Source organism: Achroia grisella, unplaced genomic scaffold (assembly GCF_030625045.1).
Source record: "Achroia grisella isolate CSIRO2021 unplaced genomic scaffold, CSIRO_AGI_Agris_v1 utg676, whole genome shotgun sequence".
Lineage (NCBI taxonomy): Eukaryota > Metazoa > Arthropoda > Insecta > Lepidoptera > Pyralidae > Achroia > Achroia grisella.
Window position 1 is genome coordinate 1,742,302 of NW_026712992.1, and position 16,020 is coordinate 1,758,321.

At 29.5% G+C, this 16,020-nt stretch overlaps 1 protein-coding gene across 1 annotated transcript in view; it reads right to left on the reverse strand.

The window, feature by feature from the left end:
* Positions 1–900: 900 nt before the first annotated feature.
* Positions 901–16,020, reverse strand: part of LOC131850023 (adipokinetic hormone/corazonin-related peptide receptor variant I-like) — a 78,068-nt gene continuing 62,948 nt past the window's right edge. Inside the window, exons 6-8 of the mRNA XM_059200169.1 lie at positions 11,470–11,657; positions 10,570–10,634; positions 901–1,871 (exon numbers count right to left, since the gene is read on the reverse strand). Coding sequence (XP_059056152.1) covers positions 1,677–1,871; positions 10,570–10,634; positions 11,470–11,657 — 448 coding nt within the window. The 3' untranslated portion in view covers positions 901–1,676. The remainder of the gene's footprint in view (positions 1,872–10,569; positions 10,635–11,469; positions 11,658–16,020) is intronic.

Genomic DNA, 16,020 nt, shown 5'->3' on the forward strand with positions numbered 1-16,020 from the left:
ATTTTAATGACTTTTTGTATACAACCGAAGAAAAAATATAATTCTTATTAAGATTCGATTATATGTGTATTATACTATTGTTTAATTCATTTATAATTAACATATGAGTTCATAAATCAGTGTCTTTATTTAAAGAATGTATAAACAGTAGCCAAACAGCCCTTGTTCAAGCCCTTCAAAACAAGTAAGAGGAGAAACAGAAGAACATTCTGTTTCTCCTCTTACTTGTTTTGAACCACACAACATATTTTGATATGGATTTCACTGACATTTCAAGTACTTCTTTCCGGAAGGTTTGTGATATATTACAAATATTCTATATTAGTAGTAAAAAACAAATTATACGATTGTAAACGACCTGTCTACTTTACCAATTTTAGCAATACATTAAGTATAATTATAATTTTTTGCCGTGACAATACCTCTAAGAAAGATGGATGTTAGAAGAACGACTTCTACACAGATCTGTAATGCAACATTTTTTTACAATATCTTACAGCACACAATATCAGTTGTACTGCTTCAAATGGACACATTGATATCAAATACGAAATGTTGACATTAATTACATATTTACAATCTTTTCATTGCTGTTAAAACAGCTATATATACAAGTGATATATAAAAAGAACATATTTTAAACAGGTACTTGTTTGACAATAAAAAGTAATATGCTTAATTAATAAAAATATTTATTAAATTTTAAGTGATTGAATGATGATGATTGATTGATGAATTGCTCTTTTGTATACTTAGAAGTAGCGTGAAAGATCCCAGAGGTAAATCCCCCAATTTTAATAACTCTACCAGAACATCTGAATAACCATAGCAAAAAAACATTGACACTAAAACTATATAAAATAATAACATTATATATATACCTATAACAAGAAGTATAAAATTTAAAACAAGATACATGAGGTCATTCCATATATTTACTTACATATAATTTCGTACATTTAAATAATTATTTTACAAATTCATATTTGATACAAATATAAAATTTGACGAATATCATTAAAGTCATTTTTGAAATGACTTTTATATATCCTAGTGTATATATATTAAAACATACTTAAATATATAATTGAAAGCATCGTGGTATACAACCCTGACTTAGAAAGATCGTGACTTCAAGCCGACATCAAAAAAACTTTGTCAATATACCCTCTGATTTATACATATATAAATTTAATATTCTTTCACCAATAAATAATTTTGTAAAATTTATATATTAAGTCAAAATAAAATATATAATATAAATTTAAATTCGATATTCTTTAAAAAAGGTACTACGACAAATTCATTTTATTTACACGTATATTATGCAACCATAGTGAAATATTTTTCTTTTTTATGTTATTGGAACACCAAACAAGCTGACGGTACACGTGATAAAAGTATTAACCGTTACCATAGATCATTTGGCGCCAGTGGTATCCCTGTGGAGGTATCCCTCATGCGTATCTATTCCTGAGGACTATATATACCTCCATACTGAATTTCACTGCTATATGCTGGACCTATGTAAATGAAACTGCTTGGAGGCAGAAATAGGTGAGACAGACACTTCACACAAAATCTGCCTCGTAACCAGCTCCACTTATGTAACCAGCCTGACATATTTTCCTATACAAATACATTCACTATTTGTGTAAATGTTCCTGTTATATCACTTACGGGATGTAGCTCCGTCCTGGGGTGTGTAAAACAAACACTTCACAACTAAGTGATGGTCTCACTATACGTTCCTCTACCGAACGCTCACTTAAAAACTGTATTGGGTCCGAATTCGCACTCGGTCGTACTATTGATATTGAGGTCTCTTCGAACCGCACCGGATATCTACGCGAGCAGTTATTGAAACGTACCTGCGAGAAAAAAAAATAGTATATAAAAAAGTTTATTCATATCACTTTTTTCTTTGTAAACAGATTGAAATAAATGGCGCGCACAAAGAATAGTAATAACAACTGCTTTGGGTTCTATTACGTTGATAATGGTCCCCAGTAATAGTTTTTCTCATATATATTTCAGGTACAGAAGCGATATGATACATTCTTATTATATTATATATAGGTAGAAGACAATACAAGTATTCCAAAACAAATAATTTCACTCGTTTTTTTCTTTATTAATTTAGGAACTCTAGTCCATTTTTACGTCAGATTTATCGTGTCTTAACCTATAATAAAAACGATATATATTTAGTGAAAATGATACTCAATATTATGAAAAAAAGAGATATTAAAACCTACTTTTAACCATATCATGCACCAAGCTCATGGCCTCAGAGAAGGGCTGTTTTAGGATAATTGCAAGGTTAAAAACTACTTTAAAATGTACGGAATAGTGTTAAAAGATTTTAGGTACCGTTATTTATTTTACTGTCCAAATACAAAAATGTCGTGGAAAATATATCTTACAGCAGAAGGGTGGTAAATAATAGATATAGTTACACAATGAAAGTAAAGGTGTGTGTGTTGACCAAATAGCACTGAACAGATTTACGTTTTTACCTACGTGCCAACATTTCTGTTGTCGCAATATAAACAAAATGTCAGTACTTACACATATGGAGTTCAATCACCTTTAGATATATTTATATCTACCTCATTATACTTTGTTTTTAATAATTTTGAAGTAAATGTTTTACCAAAAAAATGTGAACACAGAACAAATGCTACTTTAGCATCTGTTCTGGCTGCTGCAGGTTTTATATATTAACGATAGGTATGTCTGAAATGTTAATAAAAACTCTTTTAATATAAATATATTTAAAGTTTATTTTTTTCTATTCTGTAATCAACAATATAAAACAAAATTCTTTAAATGTCATCTTACTGTCTCTACTGTTACCATTACAATATTTATTCAGTTATAAATTGTTTTTTTCCAAATAACCAGCATATCGACGATAAACTATTTAAACCACCAAACTTCTTATAAAATTATGATTCAATTGGAATATGATATACCTACGGCAGTAAAAACAGGGCATAATATCAAAGTCAAATGATATCAAAGCATAAGTCTCCGTCTAACATAACATGCCATTACTGAATTTTATTAGAATTATTATTTTGCGAGAGTGGCCAGTGCTCATTTTAAAATTACAAAATTCTTTATTTATACTCATGTTAATATTTTTTAATAAATTACGCCTAAACGATAAGAGATATGTATAAGAATACTCCATATGATGAATTCAGGGTTAAGAATTTATCCAAATTGGAAGCGAATTGTCCTGCGAAATTTCTCATAAGGATGCCAACATGACTCATTAAGTTATAGGTATTCACATCTAAATATCTAAAACTTAATGATACATGTTGGATCTCTTGGTTTCCGGAGGAATCTTTCTGAGTTTACCCGAGTGGAACTTATTTCAATGAGCACGTTGTCTCCTAGTTTACTACCGCGACTTAGGCAAGGTTCAGAGTTCATATCTGACCAACACGTGTAAAAGATAAATGTACATTTACATTTATACTCGACACTGACAACAAATCAAGTTAATCCCAGAGACAGCGGTAAGCTAGCCCCTGGCACATTAGATAATATATACGGGCGGAATGTGATTATATCGACGCCGACAGTTAACAATATCTACATCACGACTAAACTCAGAAAGAGTTTAGTCGTGAAGGTATGTTTATTTATTTATACTTTTATTAGCTTTAAATATACTATAAATATCTATGTTGATTAAATGACAACAATAAATAATTCATATCTCTTCTATTATTTGATTTATTAATCAAATAAACAACAATAATTGGTAAATCAATTACTATAGGTAGGAATAATGTAGATAGTATTCAAATATTTCACAAAATTAATTATTGTAAGTTTTAGAGACCTATTTTGTTAACTTATTTAGCTTACACGTGGAACCACAGAACCAAGCTTTTTGTTTTAAGTGGATACACAACAACATTTTCTGTGAAAATTTCATCACAATGCCGTCAGTTACTTTAACTGAAACACTACCACACGAACAAAAAAACTGACAGTTTATGTCTCGTCCCAATATTATTATATGAAAAGATTTTGTAAGAGATTTTGAGACATAAACGTAATAATTTCTTTATAAAGGATTACCGAACAATCGTAGACATTAAATAGTTAATTATTCAATAATTAATCACGTTACACTGAAAATGAGATTTTCACTGATAATCCTAGAGATAATGTAATTATCACACTAAATTGATTAATCTAGGGTGAAAATTGAATCATCTCGTGAATAAAGATGTAAATGTATTGCGCAATTAAACTGAAAATGCCAACAAATACTATGAATCCGTTAAATAAATATGAAATATTTAAATTTATTTATGTATTATAATATTATTTTTATATATTGTATATATACATAATAATGTATGTATATGTATATATTTCTTTATTGTAATAATTGTGTTCTTTTATTATTTGACCGTGATGTAGCAGTATTCCCTTATCTACTTCCAATGGTCGCGGATTTGATTCCCGCACAATACAATTCTTTTTATTCCTGAGCATATCTATTTATATTGGTATTGGTGTATGTCTATGTATTGTTCTCTAATACTCATATCACATTTACTTCTTACTTTATGAACAAATTCGATAGGAACAGTTCTGACTTTTTTAATATAGTCATCCAATATTTAATTATAGTAATAATCACAAATTATTATTCATGACAAAGGTTGCTTCAAATACTATGTTCCAACTTTTATACAATATTTTATTTGGTATATACAATAGTTATTTAAATAATTAAAAATGTCTTTCCAAATTTTTTCGTCGTATATTGGCGTATTTCGGAATAATTTCCAATACAGGCATATAATGTCGCAGCATAATGGGAAAAATCGTTGGATAATCAGTTTTAGTTCGTCATATCCCAAGGGCCACTCTGACCAAAAACCTCTGCTCTTGTTCTAAAACTATGTGCGATTTTCGCTTGAATTGTTAGATATAATTCATTATAGACTCTCATATTTGAACCCAAATAAATTGACTGTGATCAATAGATAATCTTATGTGAAAACCTTTTAAAATTTTATATATAAAACGTTATATTAGTCGAGTTTCTTGACAGTTCTTCTGAACGGAATACCTAACCAAACTGAACGGTGAGAGACGGTGATAAAAATTGTCATTTTTATACATACGTAAAATTAATTATTTTACAGACATACACGCCTCTCGTATTAGTACTGTGAATTTCTTTTCTATCTTACTTCTAAAAACCTGTAAGTGGCTTCTGTGTTTTAATTATGTTTATTATTGTGTTTGTAAATAGTCTTAGTTTTCTAAATATAAATAAATAAATTAAGAAAATCACGATATGCTACCATGTTTTGATTTATAGTTATTGCGTTCCTGATATTTCGCCAAATAGAACCGCCGTGCTTACGAGTAAACTGATGCATTTAATTTTACCAATAATGACATGTATATAAAAAAGGAATTGACTACACTTCAACAAATATTGGTTTACTAACTGTATAATAACTTTAAATGCATTCATAATATACAAAGAAAGCAAACCAATACAAACAATCACACTCACGCATACAAATGTTTGATCTTGGGGAATCGAACCCACAACCATCGGAAGTAAAGCGCTTTGCTAATCCGCTAGACCACCGAGACCATGACTTGACTGCGGAATCAATTTTTAGTCTCTAGTTCTAGTATTTAGAGTCAGGTAGTAATATATATGAAAGGTAATATAGTCAGGTAATATATATGAAATACCATTATTCTGCTCTGTATAAATAAAAAGATATCCAGGAGAAGTCTAAAGATCACAGAAATCTAAAGGTAATTCTCACAACAGACTTAATCAGAACTAATTAAAAAGGTAAACTGAGTGACTTTATCAAGAGCTAATGGTGGTTTCATTTAATTAGCCTGAGTAGTATTATCTACTAGTATTATCTACTCTATATAATTTAACCTTACCCATCTTGGTGCGTACATTTCAGATTAAAGTCTAATACACATGTATGGTTTCAAAAACATGTAGTACATATCTATTTCTCATATTAATTTTGAGTCCTAAAATAGGCTGTATAGGACTTAATTAATTTCTACTAAACATTGTTTCAGAGTTATTACATGTTTATATTAAAATAAAGGGTTTTAATGTACTATAACTTTGTATGAACAGCTTTATATTTAGTGTTAAAGGAAGTGATTATTTTAATAAATAGCTTTTATAATATTAAGTAGGTACATTAGTAATAATACATTTAGTTTCCGTACAAAAGATACTTTATCTGTAACAGTACAAAATATCTCAATCTTCAGAACCTTGTCTACTTAGACGTGCAACCTTGCGCCTTTTAACATGTAGAAACTAAAACATATTTTTATTTAAATGGAAATAATTTCAAACAAGAACTAGCAACGTATTGAATTAAAATAAAGATTGAGGTCGGATCTCCATAAGGATTTTGATGATGTAAAAAAGGACCTAATTCATGTATAGGTCTTATTCCCATAGGCCCATATAAGATACTTATGATACGCCACTCATTGTTTTATTGTTCAGATTTATTATCGTACTCTTTTATATGAAAATTTAATAATATTAGCACAGTAACAATGTAATTCCATTGAAAAAATAGAAACGCAAATAAGTCATAAATATGCAAACACACAGAAAATAGATAAAGATGAACTGCCGAGTCAAGAAACAAGAATTATTTCAACAGAGTAGAGATAGCTACAACAATCGAAGCCCGAATCTCATTTGCACAAAGCTACGTGCCGACTATAGTAATAAAAGAAATATCACTGGTAATATTTGTAGAAAAAAATTAGATGTAAGAGGAAAATTCTCTTTTCAGGCGTCTCCGTTACGCCATGAGAACTCATAAGTAAATTTCGTTCTCGATATCTCACTAGGAAAAAGATTTCATAGAAATATATGTTCATTTCTTACAAGGAAATGTCAGTGAACTTGCGATGTCACTTTAACCATTATTTCCCAATAGACAATCTATTAGAATACAGACAAAATATTTGTTGCTTGAATGCAGCCAGATATCGTATGGGTTACATATTTTATGAAGCGTCTCTTACTTCCTAGTAAATTTGGTTACAATACTGCGTAAATATTCTATAAAACAAAGAAAAGATCTTCTGGGACATTAACCTCGAAAATATAGACTGAATATCAGATCAAAATTAAATGATAAGAATTTATACCTACAGTGTTCTTGAATACAAAATTATCTCAAAAACAGGTACAGAAAATTAATTAGTATAATTGACACAATGTATATATGTATTATTTTTGTTATAATCTTAAATGAATAATTATTAGTAGTAGTACGTAATATACTACGTATTTATAAGAAAGACTGTTAACAAACAATCAATTAGAGAAATGTTTGAGCTGTTCAATTTATTTCTAAATATTACCATATTATTCAGACTATAAGAAACACTTCAAATTTATAAAATTAATTCTAGAAATGTATATATATTTCTCTCACGCCTAATACCAGCTATCGACGGTCAAAGACAGAGAGTGTAGGTACATTGGTAATTAGCTCGCTTCTCTACTTGCGCTTTTATATTAAACGTTGTGTCTTGAAGTACGAAAAATATATTTTGTTCAATATTAAAAAACAAGTAAACATTTTTAAAAACAATAACTTTTGAAAGTTGCGCCAGTTATAAAAAAGTTGCGAGGTAACAGATTGAGCTGGTATGGGCATGGCGTAGGAACGAAAATCATGTCTTATGGAAAATGAAAGAAAAATATGAATGTGGATGGATGTAAAGGGAGGGGACGCCCTACTAAGAAAAGATGGATGGATTGTGTGAAAGATGATATGAATAAAAGATAATGATATGAATAAAAATTACATAGGTATATTAAGGACAATTTAAAAAGGAGATAGTTCATCATCATGTCAGTGTAGTGGAAGAGAATGCGTACTGCGCCGACCCCAAATAAAGGGATATAGGCAAGGCAATGATGATGAACTATCTCATTTTTAAATTGTCTTATATGTAATTCACCTACTTTTTATACATATATATATCACTCCGAAACGCAGCTATTTCTCAAATCTTAATCAAATATATTACGAACATTCAAATGTTCTTAATAGGAAAAGTTTCGTGGAGTCAAAATGCCTAACTTGGAAACAGGAATGGCCTCAATTGTTACGAAATCAATCTAGGGAATTTGATAAGATTAAAATTTTAGAGGTTTTCAGTTCTATAATAACATTGTTTAATATATATTATATATTCCACATTACATTATATCCCCTTGAAATTATAAAATAATAATAAGCTATATATTTATATTTCATAAGCAGAGTTGTTCAAAAATATTATATTGTCAACACAGTACGTGTCAAGAATAATATTCTTAGCATTAAATATTCGTTACCCGACTGAAGAAACAAAAATTATATTTTTCGAGTAGATATGTATTATGTATTGTATAATAAATATATATTAAAATGTTTGTCGCAACCTAGCAACATACTCTAGACATGTGAGTTAAGAGAGGACATTTTTTTTATTTTTACTTAATTTAGGGAACTTGTACAAACTAAAAGTACATGTCAGCCCCACTGTACCCTAAAACCTATATCACTTCTCCAGTGAGCAAATTGCCTTAGCCGTACTATCTGAAGTATCGGCTAATACACTATAGGCATGAACATTAAATATATTAATTTTATGGTTTGACGTTTTTTAAGACATAGACTCTCGTTCCTGACACATTCTATCAACTATTGATATACATCCTTTTTTGTACGATACTGTTCGTTAGGCAAATATTATAAAGTAATAGAATAAATTCGAATTAAAACAAAGGTGCCAATTTCGACTTTACTCAAAGTTAAAGACAAAATCATTTATTCATTTCATATTCGGTTTAGCACACCATTCCATTCATGCACAGCATTCCTCACATGGAAAAAAGATTTATGAGTATGATTGTTTGTAACGGTCTGAGTGTTTTATATGTAGGTATATTATGTGCTTACAAAAAAACTATGTATTGGTATCAGGGTATTAGATACCCATAACACAAGCTCTATTTAGCTTGGGACTAGATAGCGCTGTGTGAATTGTCCTGAAATATTGTAATATTACATATGAGCCTCAATAACGAGTTAAATTTTTTAAAATAAGTAAGTAATAAAGTTTATCTTTTATAACTTATTATGGATTACGTATATATAAACAAAATAAATGAGATATTAAACATAAATTAACATTATTTTATTTACATAAAATTATACCGATAAAATTAAAGTAAAAAATAATAAATACACATTCAAAAAGAAGTCTTGTAATATGTTGTTTTTTGTACTACAACCCACTACAATTATATTGCAGTGGTATTTATATATAATAGAAATGATAAATATTAATTTCGCAGCAATCCTGATACAATTGAGTGTTAATATTTTTCTCATACATATATAATTACTTCCTTTGAGCTTTGTAGGTATCTTTTCCGGAAATTTCTAATTATCACTATTATTCTATTTATGTATACTTTGAGCATTGAATAGAAATTAATAGTATATTAATTATTTCTATAGAGATTACAGAGCATTGTTCATATTTATAGATTTATAGTTTATTAACAAAATTTGCATACATTTTTTTTTACCACGATGGTGGCAAACAAGCATATGGCCCATCTGATGATAAATGGTTACCGTAGCATATAGACGCCTGAGACACCAGGGAGCTCACGTACACGTTGCCGACCCTAAAGAAATCTTAATTATTAAACTTCTTGAAAAATGCCATAATCTATGTAAGTGAAGGATGGGTTTTGTGGATGAAGAAATGCTCACCTGTATGGTTTCATTTGGTTTTTACTTCCGAACCCTATTTTTTTATTTGCAAGAAATCATCAAAATACTGATAAATTAAATAGATTAGCGATAGTTTAGTTTTATTTACATAGATATTATTATATTGTAAATACAACTTAATTGTTTTTAATATAATACTAAATAAGTATACGCAATAGAAAGACGTGAAATCTTAAAGCCGATATTCGACAGTGATTGAAATGTCCAATTACATTCCGGATATAAATATACGAGTACTGGTATTGAGTGGGTGTAAACACATTAATAGAAATCAACCTGAGATGCCACGTGAACCTTATAACGCATCGGTCTAATAATACATTTAGACGTATATGAAAGACAATTCTTGTATTATGACGTAATGTACCTTCATGTAATATTTTATTTTTTTTATTTTCTACATTAACTCTAAGGTATATGCTGTCTAGTTCGTATTATTGACACAAAACCTGAACTATGTGAAATTATGCATTTGTTGGAAAAAACTACGACTTAGTTTCTTGATCATTCTTCTTAGATGCATTTATAAGATCTATTCGATCATAAAAAGGTAAACAGACGGACACTATACATACACTATCTTGTTTATAAAGTAGTAAATTACTATTCATGTCTAATATTAAATTTATTTGATTTAAGATTGTGTCTATTCCATTCTAAAAAAGCGATAAAAAAGTCATCATCGACAACAAATTACACTCACATGATCATGGTTGATGGATCCGTTTTCTGGTAGCTTACTTTTGATGATATCCGGCCCGGATATTCCTGTTAAGTAGAAAAATAATAATATTCAAACATATTCAACTGCGTAATAAGCACGGTAATCTTTCCATATTTTAAAAGGAAAATACGTTTAAAGATTCAGTGAACAAATAATAAAATTGAATTATATATTTCTTCATATCGCGTATACGTTTTATATATCCATAATAGTAGTAATAATAATTAACATGACAATACTGATAACTATATATCCGTACTATATCTACCAAAGGTTGGGTTTATTCAGGTGAAAGGAATCTCTGAGCAAAGCTACATATATTAGATCGTAAGAACTTGAAAACCTAAATCTACATTCAATCTATTTATCGATGTTCATACTTATGATCATTGAAATCAATATTGTAAAAAAGAAATATTTCATATTTGCAATGGATAAAGTTTACTCTTCTCTCACTTACCTACAGCAATATTATTAGATATATCAACAAGTAACAGACTCAGTGGCTAACAGATAATGCAAATATTGGCTTTAAAACGCATTTAACCATTAGATAGCTATGTTAATATTGTCATTAGTAATAAATTTAGTGATTTAAAAATAAGATATGGCATAGCTAAATTACTTTGCAGTTTCTTTTAAATTTACAAAGTTTTTTGTAACGTTAATTGTTTAAAAAAGATCGTAGGATCTCGAAGCATGTAGTTCAGAGCGTTATTTCACTAATGTTAAAATCTAGATGACTATACGAATTTCGATATAAATGTAAATGTACCAATCAAAAATGAGGAATAATTTATTTCGTCTGTGTTGTTTAAACAAAACTATTCGTTTAATTAAAAGTAAAGACTCAACTCAAGGAGCCAGTTAAACACATACCGGGAATTTCCGTAGGTTTGGGGTGGATGCAGAATATCTTCCTCACAGTCCTTGTGAAGGTCCTCGGGTCTAATGTGTACGAACCGTACACCAGTGGATCCATACAAGAATTGGAGACGGCCATAATGAAGAACAGGTCCTGCACTCTTGCAGAGACGAGCTGTGCTGAATATCTATCCACCATGTACCTAAGAAAACATGAACATTTTAATATGTTATAATTCTATTTTCTTATGTAACTAGTACATTAGCCCACCTTATAGGAAGTTAACCTTTACCACTTATGGCCAACCCCTGAGGCGTGAGTGAAATAAAAATAATTATAATGTATAATATACGATATTAATTTCACTCCTATACCGTTTTAGTCTCCTATCGTCACCTTATATGCTCGGTAGAGTAATTACGTGTAATCACTTAATTGTAGATTTTGGAACAATATAACTATTCGTGGTTATAGCAAAATTACAGCTGAGGCTTCGATCCAAGTGTCTGGTATTTCTAAGGTGACTTTTAGGTTTGCGTCGACAGACTACCTACGTACTTACTTGTGCTTGCTCATCTATTAACGGGGACGTGGGTGATTCTCACGAAATGCGATCCGTACTAAAATTGTTTAAATTTTTCCAATTCAATATATATATAGGGCAGGGAAGGGAATTGTTAGTAATGTGAATTGGTGATCCTAGTAGTGTATCATGTTAGGTTGACCTACGCGCTTTCTTTTGAAACCATCGTGATAAATTCTTGGTGAATTTGTCAACATTGGAATTGGGAAGTACTCCATTAACATCCATAAACATATATATACCAAGAAACTAGATATATACTAAGAACTAAGAAACAACATACAAAAAATATTTATACAATGCAAAATATTTTATAGTCCGGAACCACTCTTTTCATGTAAATGTAATAGCAAAGAAAATGACGACCCATCTAATGATAAATGGTAACCCTTATTTTATCTATGCCGAAATGGTTATAGTGCTATTTGTGTATAACGCACAACACTAAGGACATCTCGCTATTACTGTATACGGGAAATTAAGAAAAAACTAGATAACTAAATATTTTTTTTAAAAATAGAGGAAAAGTACTATACAATACAATATTAGATGATCTCGGTGGTCTAGCTTTACTTCCGATGATCGCGAATCCCATTCCTCGCACGGTACGAACATTTGTATTCATGAGTATGATTGATTTTTATGTCTCTATTTTCAAAACTAATATATTTCTATATTTATATCAGTTGTTTAACACCCATGACACTAGCTCTGCTTAGCTTGCTACTGCATTTGCGCTACGTAAATTGTCCTGAATTATTTATCGTACCCTTTATATAATTTTGATGACAAACAATCTAATAGTCTACTAAATGGAAGATGGCAATCGTCATCTATAATAACTGAACGTGACGCCTGTGACAGTCCATTCATGTTGCCATTCTGGTGTTAAATAAGAGCATTTGGAGCATTTGAGATTTATCATCATTCGCCACGTACCAACCGCACATTGTATGAAATTCACTTGAAACATTAAATTATATATGTACTAATATTAAATGTTCGTTCTATTTATAGTATATAATTATATATTTAGCTAGTAACTCGCCTCAGCTGAGCATGGATGCATTACAAACTATTGAATTATTCGGATTTTCTTTTCTATAATATAATATATAGTATATTAGGTATACATATTAAACTTCGGCATTAAAAATTGCATAAAAATTCGTTACGTATTTTAAAATATATATCCGTACAGCAGCAGTGGCTCTGTTTATTTTTTTTATACTATATAAAGATAAAAAAGAAAATGCAGACTTTGGTACGAGGAAAGTAGATTTCAGAATAACTGCAAAGATTAGAGAAATTCTTTCATTGTTTAAAAATTATTCCAGAATTATTTTATGTTAATAAAACGCACAAAGTTATGTACATCTACGGGCTAAGTTAACGACAAAGGCATTGTGCCTTTATAATAAACATCTGTGCTTTTAATATTATATTAGCCTAAATGTATCACATATCCAAATATTTGTTTATCAATAAACCTTTTTAACATATTGATTTTCTTCTCGCAGATGTACCCGCGTACATACATGCAAATATTTGCACAGACTTTATATGTATGAACACACATTTAATTGCGCCTAAACACGAGTGTACCACTTCATGTCAAGCCCATCTCTGTCGTGTATAGGGTACGGTTTCTCTTGTTTTGTTTATTTAATACCGTGTACGCAATTGTTAAAGACATATATTAAGAGCTTAAGCAGTAATAGAAGTAATTGAATATATTTAAACTGCTTCGTTAGTTAATTTCATTGTATCTGTTTGATATTATTTATTAAATATTGTGTCATTAATTTTTAATCTACAGTATTGGTACAGGGGCAGATAGCTTTATCACATTTATCTGTGTTTTGTTATGCACTATATACTCTGTGCGTTTTTGTTTGAATTAAACATTGAAATTGTTTGTTCGTTTATTGTGAATGTTACTGTAATAAATTATTTTGTATGTGATTTTACATTTCATTATTTTATTCAAGACAAATAATAGTATGATATTTATTGCATATTCCATATTGTGCCTAAACGTTGTATACTAGATTGCCATTTACGAAAAGAACTAGCTGATATAACTTTAATTGGAAATTGAAGCTAAATCTTTAGGTTGTATTTTTTGCACGAAAATAAATAAGAAAGTATTATTTTTCCAATAAATAATTGTATATATTAACCGATTAGCTACAACAACAAAAACACTGAACATGAATCCGTTAATTAGTTAGTATTACTTTATTTTAGGTAGTTTCTTTCGTGTAAACATTGTCATATCAATTACAAGTATTAAAATAAAGAAAATTAATAACGCAAAATAGGCATAGCGGTTCTGAAGTGATGTATTTAAATATAGATACATGAAGTTTTATGCATGTACATACATACATATACAACGAATCAAAAATTACAACGATTTCAAATGAAATCAAATAAAAACATCTCTATTCATGTTACATACATAATATTACAGACTCGTTATGATATGTCAAATCTACCGTACAAATCGGAGTGCTTTCGAACTAAGAAAAAATAATATTTTCAAATGAACTTGTATATGATTACAAAAGTACAGCTTCATTTTTAAATTAGGAATAATAGAATGACCACTAATATATGCTATTGCAATTTTATCAAAAGAAAATAGTCTAATCAATGGCTGTAACCCGAGGTAGGAACCATACATACGTATATTTTGAATCTATATTTATTATGTATAGCTATCGAATTTATAATATTCGCTACAAATGTGGCGCAACCCCGTAAAAAGATATGAAGAGCCACTATCCATCCATTTCGGGTAGGTCCCATTTTTCTAACAAAAATATGGTCGCACTCGCTGTAGACACGGATTTACAATTTTCTCTTTTAGGATAAATTTCAGCAATATTTTTTTATTATCTGGCTTTTTCTATACTTCTATATAAATTATCTAAATTATGTAGTACACAAAATCCTACAGGTAAATACATACATACAGGGCTCAGAATAGTTCACGATATCCAGAGAGATGAGTATATAATACTTTTTGTGTATATATATAAGTTGTATGCAAGAAGGAACTGCAAAAGAAAATTAGTTACTGTCAATTACGATAGCGCTTACACTACCAAAGACATGTAAATAATAGTAATAAATGTAAAATGGCCCAAGATTACTAAAATGACTATTCAAGCTTCTCTCAAAAGCGGAGAAACTTCTATTACGTATATATTGATAGTTATAACCACAGACATCATGTCACTGTATAACATCCTAGTACTTCAATTGAAAGTCATTTCAAATTCTGAAATTTAATGCCACTAACCAAAACGCAGTTTATAAAGCAAGCTTATTGGCAGCTGAATTACGAGATACTTTAAAAAACATTCTAGAAAAATTTGAATATTTTTGTAGAAATGTATTTCATTGAAATTTAGATATCTTGGTACGAACTGAACATGTTACCTCCTATTGTACCCGAAAATATATGTATTTAATTAAATAAAACCACCAACTAACAAATTACATTTACAGTATCTGATAGAGCTAGTACCTATGTATAATAAAGAATGAAAGGAATAATATTTCATAATACCGGTATAATGCGACAAAGTACATAAGGCTTGGCATACAAGGGTTATGACCTCCGCATGATTTTCCCTATCTCCTTCATCCTCCTCATAATTGACTATTAAAATAGTCCTCTACCCGAAATATATCTCTATAAATCAGGGTTGACGTTCAACAGTATCCCCAAATAGAACATGATAAACTGTTTCAATGGAAGTTGTTATTATGCTATTAACCAATTTACATATAAAAGGAAAATCGTACGTAGCATTCTTAGAACATCATTATCAATTTTGATAAGCTACTATAACTACACTCTATCGGGTCGCATGCTTTTCTTTGTCATTTTTAATTTTTTTGCACAAAATGGTAAAGGAGTTATAAATATTACAAGATGGGGGCAAAATAAATAATAACGATAATTTTA